The following is a 22,327-nucleotide window of genomic DNA, read 5'->3' as shown; positions in this document are numbered from 1 at the left end:
TACTTCTCACCATCTTCGTCTTTTGTTGTTTCTGAAGTTGTATTATTAGAAGCCTTTTTAGGTGTCTCTGTTGTCACTAAAACATGGACATCATCCGCAACTACAAGATGAGAAACAATAGATTTTTTCTCAAGATCAATCTCAATTATATCACTCATTGCATCAACAAAATTATTTTGATCTTCCTTGATGTCACTATCTATTTTCTAAAAATTTTCTGTACACTTTTGAAAGATGGACTTATCTTTCCGACAATTATGATATTTTTGATTAATCATCTCCTCATAATTTGGTGGCAGAAATTTAGCCATTAACAACCTTTTCATCTTGTAGCACGACCGCACAAGCTATTTTCCTTGCCTTCTCTGGTTAATCCGTGTTTGTTCCCACAAAATTGAAACCCATCCTTTAAGCTTGAAGGCAACAAGCGGAAGTTGCTTGTTTTGTTTTCAGGTAAATCAAAATACTCAAAAAAATTTTCACAACTTCTTCAAGCTAGTCCATAACATCTTTAATAACAACACTTCCATTGGATGTAAGTCGATCAAGTTTTACTTGAAATTCATGATTGTCTGGATATCTACGATTGTTGTTGCGTATACCTCGATCGCTGAATAATCATCGGACTAACCCGCATAGGCTTGAGGCCTACGGGGATACACAGGAACATAACCCATGTTCAGTTGGCTGCGAGACGTCATTAGCGCGAACTCGAACTGAACCACGAACCTGGTTGCCACCAATCCCAAACCAGTTGCTACGAACCGCTTTGATACCAATTGATGTAGCGGAAGCTATTAAACCGTTCTTGAGTATGCATAGCTGCCCAATGGGTCTTCACTCTACGATCAACGTTGGCAAAGTGGGTACAACCAAAACGATCAATCATCGGCAAAGTGGGTACAACCAAAGGTAAATCAAGGCTCTGATACCGACGTAGCGGAAGCTATGAAACCGTTCACAAGGAACAAGGGTACTTTGAATCCACAAAGTAGGGTAACTTTGAATCCACAAAGTTGAAGACAATTCGCCAAGAGTTCTGAAATATTATTGATAATTGAATTGAATTATTTTTTTGCTCTTTGCATTACGTATAAATAGAATAAGAAACTTCATGACTAAGAAACCTAAAAGATTAAGGAATCCAATTCCTCAAGGGAACTTAAAAAAAACATAAGGTAACTTAATAATATAAAGAAACTAAAAATATAAGAAAATTACTTAAAATTAAAATTCTTCAAAAAATTATAAAATACTAATGCTAATAATAAAAATAATATGCAACGCAATAAAACTGTCCTGCATTAGTTAACGTGTTCCGAATAAATTTCCAAGAATCCATAGGGCCATACCTGGGACTCTTCCCTAGAAGACCACACACCATTTCCTTCCCCATAGCGACAAGAGATGACTCGCCTCCATAATCTTTCCTCTCGCCCCCAAATCTCCATAACCATTTTCCTAACAAAGCCTTTAAAACAAATTCAGCCTACGGATCCCCAAACCTCCCTTCCTAGTAGGAGTACAAACTCTCTCCCAATTAACTAAGTGGTATTTGAACTCATCTCCCATGCCTCCCCATAAAAAATTCCTCTGAATCGCATCAAGTCTTTGAACCACAGTTGTAGGCATTGGAAAAAGGGACAAAAAGTATGTAGGCAGATTCGAAAGAGTGCTTTTCATAAGCGTCAGTCTCCCCCCTTTCGACAAGTACTGTTTTTTCCACCCCGCTAGCCTCCTCTCAAATCTTTTAACCGCAGGATCCCAAACTGATATTCGTCCTTGACGACGCCCCAATGGAAGTCCCAAATACGAAATCGGGAAAGAAACAACGCCGCATCCCATGATATCTACAAAATCCTGAATCTCCTCAACCTCCCCCACTGGGATTATCTCACTCTTCCCAATATTGATCTTTAACCTAGAAACCACTTGGAAACAAGCCAACACACATCTCAAGTGTCTTAACTGATCAGCTCTAGCATCACAAAAAACAATGGTGTCATCTGCGAAAAGCAAGTGGGAGATTGTCAACTGATTGGGAGGTCTACCCACTGTGAATCCTTGGATAAATCCAATCTCTTCCGCCCTCCCCATCACTATACTAAATGCCTCCATAACAATGATGAACAACAATGGGGGAGGGAGGATCTCCCTGGCTTAGACTGCGAGAGTTAGCAAAAAATCCTGCAGGGGAGCCATTCACTAAGACCAAAAACTGAGCAGCTGAAATGCAGTGGTAAATCCATGTCCGCAATATGTGACCAAACCCCTATCCTTTGCAACAAATATATCAAAAAGTCCTAGCAAACATGATCGTAGGCCTTCTCAACATCCAGCTTGCATACTATCCCTAGAACGCCGCTTCTGGCCCTAGCCTCAATGCACTCCTAGCAAATCTGTCTTCTGGCAACAAACGCATTCGGCGACTTTGAGATCACCCCATCCAGTACTCTCCTTAAACGGATTGCTAACACTTTCGCAATGATTTTATAGACTACCCCCACTAAACTGATTGGTCTGAAATCCTTAGCCTCCATAGCACCACCCTTTTCAGGAACTAGGGTAATAAAAGAAGCATTAAGACTCTTCTCGAACATCCCATCAGAATAGAAAGAGTGAATGGCTGCCATCACTTCTTTCTTCACCACTCCCCAGTTCTGTTGAAAAAAAAGCAAGAGTGAAGCCGTCTGGCCCTGGTGCTTTGTCCCCATCACAACTCCTCAAAGTCTCCAACACATCCTCCTCCCCAAATGGCCTCTCAAGCCAATCTCTATTAGCATCTGAAATTCCCACAAACCCGATCCCATCCAACAAAGGTCTCCAAGTAGCGATCTCTGTAAAAAGATGTTCAAAAAACGACAGAAGCCCTTTCCAAATGTCCTCTTCCCTGGTAACCAAAATGCCATCAAAGCGCATACTCCCAATGTGATTGCCTCTTCTGTGAGCATTAGCCAAGCGATGAAAGAATTTTGTGTTCCGGTCCCCTTCTTTAAGCCATAGAGCCCGAGATTTTTGTCTCCGAGAAACTTCCTCCATCTCCACAATATCTTCAAACTCAGTATTGCACTCTTCCCTCCTACTCACCTCCCATTCACTGAGGCCCTACTCTCCCTCCTTTCTGTCCAACTCGGAAATCTCTAGGAGGAATCTGTTCTTTCTTAATTCGAGATTACCAAGCACGTCCCTGTTCCATATCTTGATATCTTCCTTCAAGCGCCTAATTTTCAAAGCAAGCTGGAAGCTCGGGCTGCCCCTAGCCTCATATCCACTCCACTAATCCCGAACCTTGTCTTTAAAATCCCTGAATCTAAGCCACATATTTTCAAACCGAAATGGGGTCCTTCCTCTCCTAACTCCTCCACAATTAATTAGAATAGGGATATGATCCGAAATTGCACGAGCCAGCACCACTTGATATATGTCAAAGTTGAAGAGAGAAATAAAAAATGAAGCACACAAGGATATACGAACGAAGCCCAAAGGGCTACATCATCTTTATTATTTTCTCTCTTAAGATTGTTTACAATGAGCATCTCTATTTATAGGTGAAAGAATAAAGCGATAAATATGGAAAATACATTAATGGAGGATTCATAAAATCAATCCCATAAATCACTCCAATCATATTTTATTATATACTAAAATCACTCCCACAATATTCTCAGAGCAATATTCTGTGGAGTAATTTAAGGTTCCTATAATAATATTCTCCAACAGCCTCCCTCAAGTTGGTACACGGAGATTTTAACTCAAGTGTCCAACTTGAAACTAAATGCGAAGTTGTTGATAGTCCGAAACGAGTTGCAAAGATCCGAGACGAGTTAATCCGAAGATCCGAGACAAGTTGATCCGTAGATCCGAGACGAGTTGATCCGTACATCTGAAACAAGTTGATCCGTAGATCCGAGACGAGTAGAGTGTAGAGTATGGTATGATAAACTTGCTCTGATACCATGTCAAAGTTGAAGAGAGATATAAAAAATGAAGCACACAAGGATATAACCACAAAGCCCAAAGGGCTACATCATCTTTATTATTTTATCTTTTAAGATTGTTTACAATGAGCATCTCTATTTATAGGTGAAAGAACAAAGCGATAAATATGGAAAATACATTAATGGAGGATTCATAAAATCAATCTCATAAATCACTCCAATCATATTTTATCATAGACTAAAATCACTACCACAATATTCTCAGAGCAATATTCTGTGGAGTAATTTAAGGTTCCTATATTAATATTCTCCAACAATACACGAGGGAACTTCTCCTCCAAATTGCCAGAAATAAAAAATCTGTCCGACCTCGTCAATGTAGGTGACTCCGACCCGCTAGACCAAGTGAACTTACCTCCGTCCATTGGGAGATTGATCAGAAGATGATGATAATAAAATCTGAGAATTCTGTCATTGCTGGAGTCCAATTGCCCATCATGGATCTCTCACTCGGCCTCCGAACCACATTAAAGCCCCCCCCACCCACCCCCCCTCCTCTCCCACACACACCCCACGGAACTGCCCATCTACTTCGAACCACACCCAGCTCCTCTCAACATCCCCTCCTGGCCCACACTACAGAGAAAACTCAATGCGAACCATCTTCCTCCAGAGCAAACAAAAGAGAAATGGAAAACTTTCCTCTCCATATATCCACCTTTGAGACCCACCTTTTGTCCCATAAAACCACAATGCCCCCCGCTGCCCCCTCCGCATCAATCACCTCCCAGTCCACAATTCTGCCACCCCCAAAGACTTTTCATAACTCTGTCCGTGGGGCAAGCTAACTTAGATTCCTGCAGACACACCACATTAAGCCTCCCATTTTCGAATCAAGGCCTTCACCACCTACCTTTTGTTCGGATCGTTGAGGCCCCGAACCTTCCAAGACACTATTTTGAGCTTTATAGACACAATTTCTCTCCCCCCCACACTTTCCCCTTCTCTCTCTCTCTCCCTCTCTCCCAACTTAGATTCCTGCAGACACACCACATTAGCCCCCCATTTTCAAATCAAGGCCTTCACCATCTTCCTTTTGTTTGGGTTGTTGAGGCCCTGAACATTCCAAGACACTATTTTGAGCTTCATATACACGCAATTACTCTTCCCCTTCTACCCCTACTTCTCTCTCACTGCCTTCTCCACTCTCCCTTTATAGTTCACATAGGAGATAAGGTTCTTGAGCTCTCTTCCCCCCTTCCAGCAAGGACTTTTTTTCTGCTTCTTCAGAGCCCAATCATCATTCACCTCCTGGAACATGTCATGGACCTGCTTGTCATCCCTGGCATACGACATACCCAGAAGCTTGCTAGTGCCCTCAATGCATTCCACAAACCACCCCTCATTCTTTGCCTTTAAGGTTAACATCTCTCTGCGCTTCCCTGATAGCTGCCAAAGGAGTGTCAATACCTAGAACACCGCCATTCTCCCACACTGGAGGGGGAAGAGCCACATCAGAAAAACCATATACAACAGCCCAATTGCCACTTTTGGGAATCAGCGACAAATCACTTATGCAATGACCAGATCTATCCTCGGAGTCATTCAATGATGGCATTCCATCACCACCCTTATCCCCAGCACAGTGGAGCTTCGAATCAGCTCTCAAAGCATCGACAGTCCCTCCATCAATCAAAAACTGAGTCCCATGGCCATCACAAAGACTTCCTTCTTCCTTGCCACTTAGAATCAGCTTCAACAACCCATGCAGGTCCTCATCAATTCTGGTATCAAAACATGACAGGGCCCAGTATGAGCTGAGAAATCAGACCCATCCTCACTTTCATCCTCACTCCTGCCTTCTGATCCCTCTTCAACCACCGGTGACCACCTCTGTAAAGCCGGAACCACTCCCCCCTCCATATCCCCGTGCACCCCCTCAATACCCCACAAGGAGTAGAAGAAGAAAGAGAAATAGAGAGAGATGGTGCGGGGATTTTGCTTTGGCCTGTAGATTTCCTCGCCTTTTCGGGATTTCTGTGAACAAGCATGCTGTAGTTGCTTACTGTTATCGGCTTGATAATGGAAGGGTAACTTGAATGTGCAATTTTGCAGAGAGTTCCATGATTGGGATATTATTGAGGTTACTGATTTCCTTACATTGTTGTATAACCAGGTGGTGGAGGGTGTGTCATGGATGAGATGGCGTGGGAGGTTTCCTCGAGAGGGGTGTTTGAGATTAGATCTTTTTACCAGAGTCTGATGGAGACCCCTAGCCAACCCTTTCCTTGGAGAGCTATTTGGAGGACGAAAGCACCTTTGAAGGTGGCTTTCTTTGCATGGACCGCTGCTCTTGGAAGCATCCTCTCTTGTGATAACCTCAGAAGGAGACTTCAGGTTGTGGTGAGCTGGTGTTGTATGTGTAAGAAGTCAGGGGAGTCTCTGAACCGTCTTTTGCTTCACTGCCCTGTGGCGAGGGATATTTGGGATATGTTCTTGGTTGCTTTTGGATTGGCTTGGGTGTGTCCCGAGTCAACGGTTGATTTGCTTGAGGCTTGGCAATGGTGTATAGTGGAGAGCCAAGTGCGAGATGCTTGGAAGGCCACTCCTCTATGTTTATGGTGGGGGCTGTGGCGTGAGAGAAATAGGAGATCCTTCAATGGGGAGGAGTCTCCTATTTGGTTTCTCAAATACAAATATTGACTTCTTTATTCTTTTGGGTGAATGGGCAGAATTGCATATCTGCGGATGGTCTTTCGAATTTTTTGGATAGTTTAAAGTTATAGCGTCGTGGCTTGTGTTTTCTTTTGGGTTCGGTTCACTTTTGAGCGCCTTTAATGAACCTTTACTTATTAAAAAAAAAAAAATTGTGGTTTAGTAAGGTTATAACCTTGGATAGAGCAGAATGTATAAATAGGATTGATGATGTAACGAATGTATAAATAGGTTATAACCTTTGTTGAGTTGAGTTTAGAGAACTGGACATGATTGTGACACTTGATTTACGAGCCAAAACAATGGGTAGGACTGTGTAAATGAGTAATTTGGTTAATCTTTAGGTACTGGACTGCTGGGTGCTGGGCCTGGATTCTGAAACTGGGCTGGTACTGAACATTTATCCAAACAGGGATGGATTTCTTAGAATTGAGTTGGGTCAGATCTGGACTCATATATGGATACGGGTGGATCCCAATATTTCACACAAAAATTGGACAATGTTAAAGTCTTTCCTAATGCACCAAGGGTAGCACCATCTCACTCTCACATCACATCGGTTGGCTTTGCCATAACTGGCAACTCATCCCGTCCTCCACTGCAACATATACTCTAGAAAATATCCACCATTGGAAGAATCCTCAACCATCCATAACATGACAGAATAAACTCTCCACCAAAAAGTCCACTCTTGACATGACCCTAGAATCCCACATAACCAAGATCACCAAGCTGGCTCACACAAACAAAAATAGTTAATCACTGCCAATGGGGAAAAAATGGAGAAAAACCTGACCTTTGACATTATATTGCACAAAGTGACTAGTCTAAAAATCGAACTTGTCAATCTATGTTTTTACCATTGCACTAAGGAATGGTTTAAGCTCTTAGCTGTAGACGTGCAACTCGGGTTAGTTGGGGGATTGACGGGTTAATCCATGCCCAAGCCAAGGTGTAAACCTTCTACAAAGCCCAACCTTAATTCAGGCTCTCCATCCAGAGCCCATACTAAATCCAAATTTTGGGGTCACATTAGAAAGCCAGGCTGAAAAATTCGTTTGCTCTGGGGTTAGCCTCAAATTGGGTTCACCATTACGCATAATTTATTTATTTATTTCTCAAAACTGAATATAAAAATATAATAAATTTATATGAAGTTATAATTAAATTCTCCAATGAATTAATGTACAATAAATTATATATTAATTTATTGTTGTGCCCAAACCAAATTAACTTCAGGTTGGCTTTTTCAGCCAAGCCCAACTCTAATTTAAAAAATGGTTGCTCAAATTGATTAAAAGTTGGGTTCATTTGGCTCTTCCAAGTTGCAAACCTATTCAGCTGTACCTATAGTCACTATATTTTTTCCACTCTACCAACCAACGTACTCGGAGACACTTCCCACTTTCGTTTTGTTTTCTTATAGACTAACACATTAGCTTTCCATTCCTTTAGCATAGTCTTCATTGCTCTGCCTGTTTGTGCCATTCAAACCCACGTGCCATTCAAACCCAAAGATAGTACTCACTACTACATGGGACATCACTTGACATCAATTACTCACAATTACATGGGACATCACATGACACCCAAAGAATCTTTGGAGGAAACACCCTCCTCCCATAGTTGTCAAAAGCGCCGAAGGCGCGAGGCGCAAGGCGCCTACAGGCGCAAGGCGCCTACAGGCGCAAGTCCTGCGCCTTTGTATGCATAAGGCGATGCCCTTTGAACAGGCGTGCGCCTTTACATAAGAGGCGAGAGGCCCCGGGCGTAAAAAAGGCGCGCCTCCTTTAATTTGTTAGTATTTTGTTATTATTTGCTGTTTGTTTATTATTTATTATTTGTTTATTATACTTTTTAGACAACTTTACTAAAATAAAAGAATAAATAAACGCAAAAGGAAAGTGCAAAAGTGAAGTGAGTCGGCTAGGGCTGAGAAACTTTGAAGCAAAGAGAAAGACAGAGGCTTGCGATTTGAAGGCTTGAAGCAAAGACAAGATCTGAATCTGCCGACTTTCTCTCACGAATCACAATCCGAATCCAGGTAAGTTACTGTTCTCTCCTTCTTCTCTCTTCTTTTCTCTCTCTTCGGCAGATTCTTCTCTCTTCTTCTGCAGTTTCTTCTCTCTTTTTTTCTCTCTTCTTCTTCTTCTTCTTCTCTCTTTTTTTCTTCTCTCTTTTTTTCTCTCTTCTTCGGCAGATTCTTCTTCTTCTTCTTCTGCAGATTCTTCTTCTTCTTCTTCTTCTTCTTCTCTCTTTTTTTCTCTTTTTTTCTTCTCTCTTTTTTTCTCTTCTCTTTTTTTCTTCTCTCTTTTTTTCTCTCTTCTTCGGCAGATTCTTCTCTCTTCTTCAGCAGATTCTTCTTCTTCTTCTTCTTTTTCTTTATGGCAAACTTTCTCTGTGCACAGTTTTTTTTTTTAATTTTTTTTTTTTTTATGAAATATGTGTCTTCGTTTCTTTTCTCTTTTGAACTGGACAGTAAGTTTGGAACTGGACTGCAGCTCTGTGTCTTCTTTTCCCTCTTTTTTTTTTTTTTTTTTTTTTTTTTTTTTTTTAATGAATTGAACTGGAAGTTTGGAACTGGACTGCAACTCTCTGTCTTCTTTTCTTTTTTTATGAACTGAACTGGAAGTTTGGAACTGGACTGCATCTCTGTATTTTTTTTTAATTGAAATGTTAATATTGCTTTGAAATTGAAATCTGGTTTTGCTAATTGACATGAAATCTGGTTTTGTTAATTGAAATCTGGTTTATTTTGTTACAACACCAATAATTGACATGAATTTATTTTGTTATCTTGAATTTGAATGTAGTTTGTACTTTAAAAGATGCCTAGTATTTTATTGTCTATGTTTGTTTTAGTTTTATCTCATAATTCTCATTAGTTGACTTTTGCATCTTTATATTATTATGTTTAATTATTTACTGTTGAACTCAAATACTTGATTTAGTTGGCTTTGGCATCTTTATGTTGAATATTCAACTTAAGTAATTGATTTAGTTGACTTTTGCATCTTTATATATAGGTTTTTTTTTTTTTTTTTTAACGTGCGCCTTGCTTCAGTCGGGCGTGCGCCTCGCCTTGCGCCTTGCGCCTCAGGCTCCAGGAGGCCTTTGCGCTTTTGTGCGCCTTGAGCCTTTAACAACTATGCCTCCTCCTGAAAACGTATCTCTCTTGGCTTCCTTTTTGAAGTAACTCAGAAATTAAGTGCCATTCAAGTCCACAGCAAACACCCTGGAGAAGTTCCCCATTTTCTATTTACCCAGTCACTAAACCTAGCTAAGCTTAATCCGGGAATCTTGTGTCTATTTCTTCAACGTGTATCAGTCAAACAACTCCCAAGGAACATGAGCCTTCCAAGCAAGCCACATTATCCACTGACAACGAATTTTCAACTAACAATGGCTTCTCTAGACACTGTCTGTTTCTTGCCACACCCAAATACTCCCTACCTTCAGTATTAATTCCACCAAGGTCATAAAAACCACTAGAAATCCCCCCTCCTTTCCCTCTTAGAGGAAGACATATGGCAGGTTATGATCCCTCAACACATCCCGATAAAAAAAAAACCTTTCCTCTTCAGTCCATATCCTACAACTTCCATTTTTATATTTTGACTTACCAGCGTTTGATAAAAATGTTGCTCTTACTGTCCTCGAGGCTTGTGTCAGAACTTCATAAAGCCACTGAAGTCCCCATATATTTCAATATTGGGGTGCTGGAGCACCCATCTTTCTTTTTTCTGCCACTAAAACAACCCACTGGGCCTCCATTGACTATCAGCTCAATTATTTCTTCTCCTAGCTGGATAATTTAAATAATCTTCCTCCACTTTATTATCTAATGATCATGCTTATGTTGTATATAAGCGCGCACATAATTATTTACTCCTCACCTTCACACTCCCATATATGAAGTTCCAGTATCTTGTGGACCACATTTTTTAGTTTTGAATCCTTTGGGACATGCAACCCCAAGGGGTTAATGGCAAAGATTCTCACCTCACATCCTGGAGGTTGGAAGTTGAAATCCCCTTGGGGCCACCCCCATGGAATTTTTCTTGTAATTGCCCGGTGCATGTGGGATGGAGGGATTGCATGCGCCTGGTGGTGGATTATGGGGTGCTCAAAGAAGAAAAAAAAATCATTTGGAACATGCCAATGTCATTTATGGCTCCGAAGGAATAGTTGTCAAAGCTATTGGCTGATGCTGCCTCACCAACTTCTTCTTTCATTGGGAAGTTTCACTCATATTGGTTATATATATATGATTAGGCTACTTATATATAAATAAAAAAAAGAAAAGAAAAGAAGAAAAGAAAGATTGGGCCAAGAGGGGTAGGAAGGCTTGTGATGATTAGTGGCTAGCAGCGATATGCATAAAAATGATTTTGTGGTATATTGTCCTTTCTTCTTACCTCCTTGTTTTTGAAATACATTATTACTCATCCTTGTACGTGTAATGCAATAACAGGGAATGATGGTGGATTTTATTCAACACAATTCCCGACAGGAGGAGGGTTCATCAGTGCAGGCATGCTGCATAGACAAAAGATTCCACTTATTGACAGATGCTTGTGAAGGAAATTCCTCACTGTTGAGGGAAGTGGAGAAGCTCAAGTCCTTTTTCCGGAAGAACAATTTTTTTGTGATTTAACGAAATACACTTATATATGTATATATATGTATTGTAGGAACTCACAGTTCTCGTGTTGTTTTATCATAGTGAATTTAGTCGATGGTTTTGGGAAAAAGGAATAGGAGATGGCATTTTTGCTAGTTTGAAAATAGTTGTAATGGACTGTTATTTTGTCTTCGAGCTCGAAATGTGTACACTTTCATATCCCAAAATTTCTATTTAATCTGCTTAATTCTAATATTAGTTTATTTATTTATTTTAATCCCACTTTGGCAGTCTAGTTGCCATGATTACTAATTCCAGAACCATCGCATGGGCCAAATGCTATGTTTCACAAGAGTAGAAGGCCGGAATTTCAAGTTTCCGTAAGGACAATGTGAGTGTCTCGAATTTTACTAGAAGGTTGTAATGTAGTGATACTTTCTCTCCCAAACTAGAAGATTAAGATTTCAAGTCTTCGTAGGAACAAAGCGGAGCGTCTCGAATTTTTCTAATTGCTCTATTTTTCACAGGATAAATTGTGACAATTCTTGTATTGCATTGGGAAATAATCAATCAAAAAAATGTGAAGTCGTGAACCTACAAGGATTTTAGTGTGCATGCAAAAACCTAACCAATCATATAAGCTACTTTAGAGGGTTCTCGTTTCACATCGGATCGGGAGGATCATGGGTTTATAAGGGCGGGTGGGGAGCTTCACTTAACAAGTCAAGCTTTTGGGCTGGATGATACAAGTAGGCTGGGGCAAAAATCGTCTCCCTGGAGCCTCTCTGGAGCCTCTCACTGAAGGCTGTCCATGGAGGATGCTACAGCTGTGATGAAGCCACTTCCCCGACACTTGCCTTGTCATTGCCTACTAAGCGCTGACTCAGCAACTTAAGTAACAAAGTTATTGAACTCAATTTTGTTTTACCATGTACAAATATCATATACACAAGTGGTATAAAATATTATTTTATTCACTTATTAGTGTGACTCAGGTGGGAACCAATTCCCCTTTGGTAAAATAAAAAACAAAACTCTTTTTAACTTCTTTAGCTTCTGTTCTCTTCGTCCTCCTTCAGCTTCTCCTGTTCGTCTTCCTTCATCCTTCGTCCTTTGGTTCTTCTGGTTTCCCCTCCGAGCCGGGTATCATATCTACCTTCGACATCTTCCCTTTGGTATGTTTAATAGTAGTTCTTCTTGTTATTTCATCTTATTCCATCAAAAGTGCTACATTATTCCTCTGGTTTTACGAGGGTTTTATACATTTGGAAAAATAGAATGGTTAGGAAAAAAACTGCAGCGAAGAAGAAAGTGGGAAGGAATTGGGTACCTAAAACAATGAAGAAGGAAGATGTTTCAGGTGGTGAGCAGGATTTGGTTAAACCGCCTCCCATAGTGTTTTTCATGTATAAGTAAATATTTATTATGCTTTTCAAATTAATTTATATTAATTTAGGTTTTATAAAAATTGATTGATTTTATAAAAATTAATTGATTAAATAGGTTGTATAAAAATATATATTAAAATTTAAATATTTTTAAATTTCACATTGTAAAATAGGATATTTGATGACGCAAAATGCAATTCTTAGTAGATACATGTTGAAACAAGTTATGGATCTTATTTATTGAAATAAGAATTATATATTTTCGCTACGTGTTATCAAAATATTCTGATGTAATGTAATATGCAATTAATACATGGTACATGGTTTCCAACTTGTGAAACTTATTTATAAAATTTAGCTGTCCAACAATAGAATTGTTACGGGTTAGGAAGATTTGTTAATGCACTATGCAATTCATACTATACACATGTTGAAAGAATTTGTGATTCTTATTTATAGAAATATGAAATGAAAAATTAAGCTGTCCAATTGTATAATTGTTACGTGATAGGGAAATTTGTTGATGCAATATGCATTTAATAACTATTGAGTCCTTTAAAAAGTTGATAATAATTTATTTATTATGATAAAAGGTTTGACTTTATAGCGAAGTTCCAGAAACAAAACTGAAAACCCAAAAGGATAGCTAAGCCCTTAATGAATTCAGTACACAAACGTGCCAGAATTACGTGGAATTCAATGTCTGCTACTGAGAAAAACCATGAATAAGGGAAAGGAAAAGACTAAAGGAAGAGCATGTCAACATTCTTGAAGAAAAAAAAGCTCCAATAAAACATAAGGTAATTATATTTCGTTCTAATTATTTTTTATGACCTAACCTATAACATAGCCTATGCATGTTGTTTTGTTATGGTATGGCTTGAAGTAGAAGAAAAAGGAAAAAAAAAAAAAAAATTGCTCACAAAGGTGTGTGGCACAGATGCTTGGTATCGAAGTTTCTTGAAATAATTTCACAGCTTAATGAAGAAAAGAGAAAAGATGTTGAGGAGATTGGTTTTTGAAAAATTGTTGAAGTTTAAATGTTCATATTTGTCTCATGACTTATGCACGTATTTGATAAACAATTATGAGGCCGATAATTATCGTATAAGAGTTGAGGACATAGGGTATATGTCCATACTTTCAGCTGATGTCCACTCCATCCTTGACATACCATTTGGGGTTCCTAAAGTGTCCACACATGTCCACTTTTATGATGCCGAGTGGATAGATGAAGCTGGTTATAACGAAAAAGGCAGAATGCATGATGATTTATTGTTTGAGCAGGTTTTAAAATTAAAGGCAAATGATGAATTCAAGAGAGCATTTGTCCTCTTTGCTTGCTTTACTTTACTAAGTCCTATTGGCAGAAATAAATGCCACTGGGGCTTGTTGAAAAGTGTTGATAATGTGAATGCCGTTAGTACTTACAACTGATGCGGCTATGCCCGTAATTGTTTGTTAAGAACTATAAAACCACCTACAAATGGGAAGATGAAAAAGTCATATGGTGGTTGTCATTTCTTTAGATTTCATTTTTATTATGTGAGGTACATATTTGAAAATTGAAAAATAAGGCATTTATACTATGTTTGTTACAATTGAAAACAACTGTTTTATATGATGCATTGTGAGACAGAATATTGAGGTTACTTAGAGGGAGATATTAAAGCCATTGATTTTTGGACCTTAGATATTTTTCGTTCACGCATAAGATGGGAATTTGGTAATGGAGGTTTTGGGCGTGGATGGGTAAATTTTGTTCTTATTTTATTTAGTGAAAAACAAAATTAATTAATATTATTTTATGATGTTCAATATATGTGTGTATATATATATATATATGCTAATGTAATGTCTGACTTATGTTTTTTTTAATATGGAATGGGAATAGTTGATGCCTTTTAAGGCGAACAAATGTAGCAGCAACAGAGCCAATGATGGCGTAGCCGAAGATGGCTTGACCTCTTCTCCATTTGATTCTTTCAGCTTTGAATATGATGATTATGAATGTTTTGACTCAAAGGTGGAGGTAATCATTTAGTGAAATACATTTTATGTATGCAGAATATTTATTTTTAAAATTACAGATGCCATTGAACTAGATATGCGCAGGCTTGCATTAAGAAAGTGAAGATTGACATTGCATTAGCAGAATTAAATCTAAGAAATTCGAAGAGGAGTCTAAGGAAAATGTTGTCTGCATTGAAAAAGTGTGAATGCGAAAAAAATCAAAAGTGTCTAGGGACAACAAAGAGAACAACAGTTTTGGCGGGGAACCTAAAGATGATGGCAGAGATGGTAAGGATGACCATGTTAACCATGTTGACAAAACAGGTGAAGAGATATCTGATTATTCAACGAATGATGAATCTGATGATGATGACTCTAGTGGTGATGATGAAATAGTGGACGAGAAAAGTGGTTATGAGAATACTGAAGATGAATAACATGGGAGTGAGAAAAGTAATGGAAGAAGTGACCATTATTCCAGTGATGCGGAGGGTGAAAAATTTGAGGGTCTGAGGCAGAACGTGTTGCTAACTCCGGAGCAAAAGAAATCCTTAAATGATGTTATTGATGCCATTAATGTGGAGTATATAGATTTAAGAAATGTTGCAGAGGGGACAAGTGATGTAAATGTTAAAAAAGGAAAGAGGAAATTAAAGGGTGGACAATATTTTTTCTCTCCATATATATACAAAGGCAACAAAATTGTGAGTCTTACTACGGAGCAAAACATGTTGTTGACATATGTGGCAAATATTGAGGCAGATGAATCGTAAGTTTTCCAATGCACTGATCACTTTTACATTACAATTTGTAGGCTTCAATTAATTACAAAATTTGTTCAAAATCGATTGCATGAGTATGATACTTAATTCTTAAGCCTTGTTACTCATTGTGTCAGTGAAATAATTATTTCCATATACAGTAATACCGTGTCTCGCCATGAGATTCATAGTGTCTTCGCTGATAACTGGGCGTTCGATGATGTGAGTTAAATTAACTTTGTACATTGTTTATACATATGTATTCATGTTAATTGAATTAAATTTTCATATATCTAAAAATTCTGTAATTTTTTAAAGGTTATAAATTACTTTGGGAATATTTTAAATAACGAGCAAGGATCTGTAGGAGAGAAGTACTACTTCAGTAGTAGAGCCATATACCAAGTGTGGGAAAAATTGAAGAAGAATGGTGAATTTTGTTTTCTACTTGATGTGGATGCTGCGAAATTGATTAGTGTGTTTTTATATTGTTTACTCCATAATTCTGTAAACCTTACTTTTAGTATTCATTAACTCCATACTTACCTTATTTGTCCCTTCATGCATAGAGGGCCATTGGTTACTGTTTGTTGTAAACCATCTGAAGAAAACGGTTGATTACCTTTGTTCATTGGGAAGGCCCCATAGATATATGGATTATGTAAAATTGTTGGTATGTATATTGAGTTTGAGTTTACATCACGTATTATTAGTGCACATTTATCATTTACAAATTATTGGTATGTACAACTGAAAAAGTTTATTGGTATTGTGTTTGAGGAAGATTTTAAAAAAATTCGGGCTAATATACGAAGGGCAATACTCCATCAACCATATAGGTAAGAATAATTTATTATTTATTTAATCAGAAAACTACTTTATACAGTTGGGGCGATTATTATGAAAATACAGTTCTTGTTTAGACTATAATTATTGTTATATAGGTAATTATTTTAATTAATAAAAGTTTGTATTGCAGTTCATCATGTGGAGTTTTTGTTATGAAGTTTATGGAGCTGTGGAATGGGAAATGTTTATCTCCCGAATTGGAACTTGTAAGTAAAATATGTTATAACTTGTTGGTATAATATAATCAATGTAATTAAATTAATGGTTAGATTTTATATTTTATTTATTATGACTTAAATAAAAGTGTTATACTTTTCATAATCTTGAAGAATCAAAGAAGATCAGATTTGTACCTCTTGGCATTTATTCCATGATCCCAAAAGAACAACATAATTTGTGTTAATGTGGTATAATTGATGGCACATTGATGGCAGTCAATTTTTTTGAAATGTTGCATAGGTTCCATACACATTTTATTAATTCCTTCTAAGTGAAGGGAGAGTAGAAGAAGCCCTTAAAGTGAGATCAGAACAGTTTACTAATATGTGTTACAAGACATTTGTATATAATATATGAATCTTTCTTAAGAAATGTCATTTTTTTTAGACAGTTAAATGACCTTGGTAAATTGAAAGGAAGTTGAAGGGACTGTAGAAGACATCCATAAATAAATGTCATAATGTTTGACTAGTATGTGTTACAACATATTTGTATATAATATATAAGTTTTTCTTAACACACATCACAAGTTTTATTTAGGAAATTGAAGGGAAGTAGAAGAAATCCTTAAATACACATTAGGATGTTTGACTAATATATGCTACAACATATTTGTATATAATAAATAAATTTTTCTTAACATACATCACAAGTTTTATTTAGGAAGTTGAAGGGAAGTAGAAGAAATCCTTAAATACATCAGGATGTTTGGCTAATACGTGTTACAACATATTTGTATATAATAAATGAATTTTTCTTAACATACATCACAAGTTTTATTTAAACAGTTAAATAACCTTGGTAAATCGAAAGGAAGTTGAAGGGATCGTAGAAGAAATCCATAAATAAACATCAGAATGTTTGACTAGTATGTGTAATGACCCGGTCATTTTCTTACTTTTCTTTTTTCAGTAATTTCTTTTTTCGTCTTTTTCTCGTTTATCGTTTTTTCTTGCATAACCTCACTTTTTGTGCTCGGATTTGATGCATACATCCGTGATATTTAATTTCCATGATATCTACATTTTTACTTTCATAAGAAAAATATGCTAAATGTTTACTTTTCTTGTAAAGGGCATGGATGCATAACTTTTTGGTAATATTCTTGACTTTTGGGGTTTTAGTGTAATTATGCAAAGTAATTATTTTTCATCTTAGGGACCATTTTGTAATTTAATTTGAAAGATATTTTCAAAAAGGACTTTTTTGCAATTTTTGAAAAATGTAACAAGTGTCACACTCTCATGGAGCTACTTGTTGACATTGTGGTGGAACCACTTGGAGGCTTAATCTCTTGACACATTGAGGGTGGAGATTCACCCATTTGTTGGCCTAGGATAGGAGCACTTGTTGGCATGGATGGTTGACAAGTGTAGGCTTGATATTGAGTCTTGGAAGTTTACTTAGGACGGTGACAAGTGTAGGCACCATATTTAGTCTTGCATTATGTGTGTGTGTGTGAGGTAGTGCAAGAGTACCTAGTGAGTGGAGGATCTTATCACATTTAGCTTAGGGTTTACACTTATTTTCACTTCATCTCTTTCCTCTCAAGCGCTAACCTAGCCACCATTGGAGCACTGCTTGACTTAGAGCTTTGACTTCATTTTTGGCCTCCTTCTACTCACCTTAGACATTTGAGCTTAGAATACTTTAGCTTCCTCTCACTCTCCTCTATAAAACCCTTGTTTGATTTTCCATTTTTAAGCTTGGTTGCCTTGGATTATAAAAATACAATTCTCTATTAAGGTAGGGGGTGTTCTAGTTTATTATCTAAGTGAATAAATTGCTTTTGTAGTGATATTCAAGTTGTTTGCACGACTCTTACTAATTTGAGAAATTATGATTAATAGTAATTTGCATAGAACACACTTTAGACTTGGTATATGACATGGCCATGACTTGATCTTTATTGTATATTGAATTGGCATGATTTAAATGAGCTTTTAAATCTAGAGAATTAATAAATTTAAATTGATTTAAATTCTACTTAATTGTACCATGCTTGTATTCCATTTTAGACTTGATATATGGCATGGCCATGACTTAGTTCTTGTCATATATTCATTTGGGATTATTTGAATAACTCTTGAAATCTAGAAAAAATTAATTAATTAGTTTAAATAATTTTTATTTCATTGTTCTAATGATTTAGTCATTTAATTCATGGAGCTTTCGTGTTTGTAACATATATCATGACTTGTTGCTCAACTTGTTGATTTTGGAAACTTAGGATATTATCAAGAACTTGACTTGGCTAGGACTTGGGTTCTAGTACGGGAGATAGAGAGCTCCCTACACTATAGTGTGCATTAGGGGAAGGTACCTATGGGTTAATAGCCCTAAAGTGATCCCAAGAGTATGGTTTTAATCCGGGCAATATCCAAGTATGCACATTGGTTTGATTTCGCATTTAAATTCCAAATTGATAACCTTGTGAGTTTGTATCTTGTTTCGTTGTGTTGGAAGTTTCAATGTCGGTTAAACACTTTGGATTAAATAATATTGAATTGCAAGTTGTATTAAGTTAAGCTTATGAATGTTCATTCCCTACGAGTAAACTTGTTTACTCACCCCAAAGTTACCTGGTTGTTTTTCAGGAAAAGAAGCATTATTGTGGGATGCACAATACTCTTAAGATTGCTTGACTACTTGGAGTATTTTTGTTATATTAGAATATGCACTTGTTAGCATATCATGCTTCATTTTGGTTTATATGTCAAAACATATATTTGTTGTTCAAACTATGTAATGTGCCCTTAAGTTCACCTTTTGACACTCTTTGGACGTGTGTGTAATGAGGCCAAGGGCCAAGCATGTTTAATTTAACACTTGTACTCATTTGGTACCATATTTGCTTCAAAAATGTATTTTAACCAATTTTGGGGGTTTGGCATATGAGATTCTTGTAATTGATGTGTATGAGGCCGTGAGCTGTTGTATTGCATTCAAATATTCATATTATGCTTGTTGACATGTTCACATGCTCAATCTTCCTTAAAAAGAATCAATTTTGACCTATGTATGTGGGTAGAATGAATCTTATAGGTCCTATTGCAAATCTCACATGTTTAGTAGAGCTTTTAGTAGGATTCGAGGTGTTTCAGTCTACCGAAACATCATTTCGGTTGACCGTTGCCTTTTTGAAATCAATTGAACAGTAAAAACACACATTCCAGTAGCCAAAATCACTATTTGGGCTCATTTCGGTCTACTGATGCCTTATTTTGGTCTACCGAAGTGACCTTCCCTCAAAAACCAGATTTCAGGAAAGTTTCTGTCCATTCGGTCGTCTGAAATGTCATTTCGGTCGACCAAAATAGCTTTCATACACCAGTCTTCCAGATTTTGTTTCAGCATTGTTGTTCCGACTTGAAACGGTCATAATTTCTTCATTTCTAATCCAAATGGGGTGATTCTTGAGCCACTTAAGGATTTTGAGTCAGCTTTCCAATGGTATCAATTCCATTCTCAGATTCAAATCATAGTGAGAATTATTCATGTTTTAGTGAGATGGTGTCAGTTTTTGCTTAAACCGGGAAAAGACGTTTTGTGGGATTCTTGACCAAAGTCTTTAGAACCTCTTGGAATGTTGTGAAATGATTATTTTAGGTTGATAATACCTAATTTGACTTGATTGAAGTCAAATTTCATTACTTATTTGTAAATTGACCATTTTGCCCTTTGACTGACGAATTTTGCCCATTTTGACTCTCGTTTACTCTTTCTCTCTCTTTAAGTCCCGTGACTTCATGAAAGGTCACATTGGTGTCTTAGGGATGATTTATATTCCTAGAGACCTTTGTTTATCTTTCGCTTTCGCATTTTGGATCTGTTACCGGGTCAACTTTCGGGTCATCATTGACACATTGGGTTGAATAAAACTTGGGTCATTACAAGTGGTATCGAAGCTCCTAGGTTCAAAAACCTTTGGACGACGGGTTTTAGGTTCATATCATGCTTTTGTTGACTTGCTATAATATGTTTACGTGTTTCTTGGTAACACACTAGGTGGTGTGACATGTTTCTATGTGTTATTGTTGACCTCTTTCTTTGCGTATGTTTAGTATTATGGTTGTCATATGTGGATAGTCTTCACGTCAGGGCATTGAGGAGCAGGTGGATGACACCGAGTTTACGAGGGGTCCGGGAAGGTCCAGGATTCCAGTTCATGGCATGGGTTCTAATCCACCACGATCGCCGACTTATGAGGAGTAGATCGCACAGGGAGTGGCTCTGGGAATGTCAGAGTCCATTCAACAGATGTCTCGTCAGTATATTGCAGGGATGCAGATTTTGGTACCGGCACAAGCACCAACACCAGTTGCTAATGAGGCATTGGACTATTTCATGAAGTTACAGTGGGTTAAGATAAACCAATTTGTAGGGAGTATAGATTCGTTTGCTTTAGAGGCATGGTTTGATCTCATGGTACACAAGCTCGATAACATGGCAGTACCTATAGACTGATTGAGGATCTCCTTGACAGCTTCTATGTTTATGGGAGATGCCGATATCTGGTGGAGGTCTATGACCACTATCCACGATATGGAGGTGATGACTTGGGAAAAGTTCAGGACCATGTTCTTCAACCGTTTCTTTCCGAGGGCTATGAGGTAGAATATGAGGGTACAGTTCATAGGTCTTTATCAGGGCATGATGAGTGTCATTGAGTATGAGACACGCTTCACTTCTCTTTCCCGCTATGCACCGGAGATGGTAGCTACCAATGAGCTCAGGGCAAGGAAGTTTCAGGATGGGTTACATCTTGATATTAGGCCATAGATTTCAGTATTGGATTGGAGGACCTACGGAGAGGTGGTCCAGAGGGCTATGATGGTTGAGGCAGAGGACCGAGATCAGCATAGGATCAAGGGTTCGTATAAGCAGCCGCGTGGAGAGGCTCCATCAGTATCTATTGGGGGTCAATGGAAGAAGGCTAAGGGCGGGGACAGTTCATGTACTCAAGGATAGTCATAGCAGGCTCGGTCTCATATGCAGTTCCAATGTCCTCAGGGTCATCCCGGGGAGTGATTTGTTACCACTTTCAGCAGCCGGGGCATATCAAGCCTTGCTGCCCATAGTTTCAGCCACAGGCTAGTCAATCACAGGCTAGTACCTACAGTTTTGATGAAGGGGTTTTAGGGGACTTGCAACTACTGCAAGCAGCCCGATCACATGAGAAAGGATTGCCCTCATCCACAGAGCAGGGCACAGAGTGGCACAGGTTTACAGGCTACACCGTCATAGTCGGTAGTTGTGCAGTCAGGTTTTAGGGTGCCTCAAGCACCACAGGCAGTTGCACCAGTCAGTTTGTATCCGGGTAGGAACCCTACGTCTACTACTTCCGGACATCAGTTAGCTCAGTAGGGCAGTTCACAGTAGTCAGGGGCTAAGGGATGAGTTTACGCACTACCATAGGCTGATACCTCCGCAAGGACTTCTACAGTTCGAGGTATCTTTCCAGTCTTCAGTTCTTGGGCTTGAGTTTTTGTTGACACGGGTGCATTGCATTCATTCATATCTGCTTCATTTGCATATTCATTATGTCTGGAGGTCACGCAGCGGGATGGTTTCCTTTGTGTTGACACACCAATTGGGGGTCCAGTATTTTTGCACCGTGTTTGTTAGGGTTGTGCTATCGAGATAGCTGGGCAGAACTTAGAGTTCGATTTTGTTGTTTTCGACATGACGGGCTTTGACGTCATTCTCGGGGTGGATTGGTTATCCTTCTTTCGGGCTACAATTGATTGCTTCTGCGAGAGAATGACTGTTTATACTTCAGAGGGAGACTGTTTTCACTTTGTGGGAGATCGCAGTGAT

General features: G+C 38.2%; 1 protein-coding gene across 1 annotated transcript in view; it reads left to right on the top strand.

Moving 5' to 3' along the window:
- Nucleotides 1-11,554, top strand: part of LOC132300718 (transcriptional elongation regulator MINIYO) — a 36,459-nt gene extending 24,905 nt beyond the window's left edge. The window contains exon 10 of the mRNA XM_059797920.1: nucleotides 11,128-11,554. Within this exon, the coding sequence (XP_059653903.1) occupies nucleotides 11,128-11,310 (183 nt within the window). The 3' untranslated portion in view covers nucleotides 11,311-11,554. The remainder of the gene's footprint in view (nucleotides 1-11,127) is intronic.
- Nucleotides 11,555-22,327: the final 10,773 nt, after the last annotated feature.

Source organism: Cornus florida, unplaced genomic scaffold (assembly GCF_030987335.1).
Source record: "Cornus florida cultivar Cherokee Brave unplaced genomic scaffold, ASM3098733v1 CherokeeBrave_3.0.0_Hap2_Chr03, whole genome shotgun sequence".
Lineage (NCBI taxonomy): Eukaryota > Viridiplantae > Streptophyta > Magnoliopsida > Cornales > Cornaceae > Cornus > Cornus florida.
Note: the sequence above shows the minus strand (reverse complement) of the source record. Positions and strands in the feature narration are given on the sequence as shown.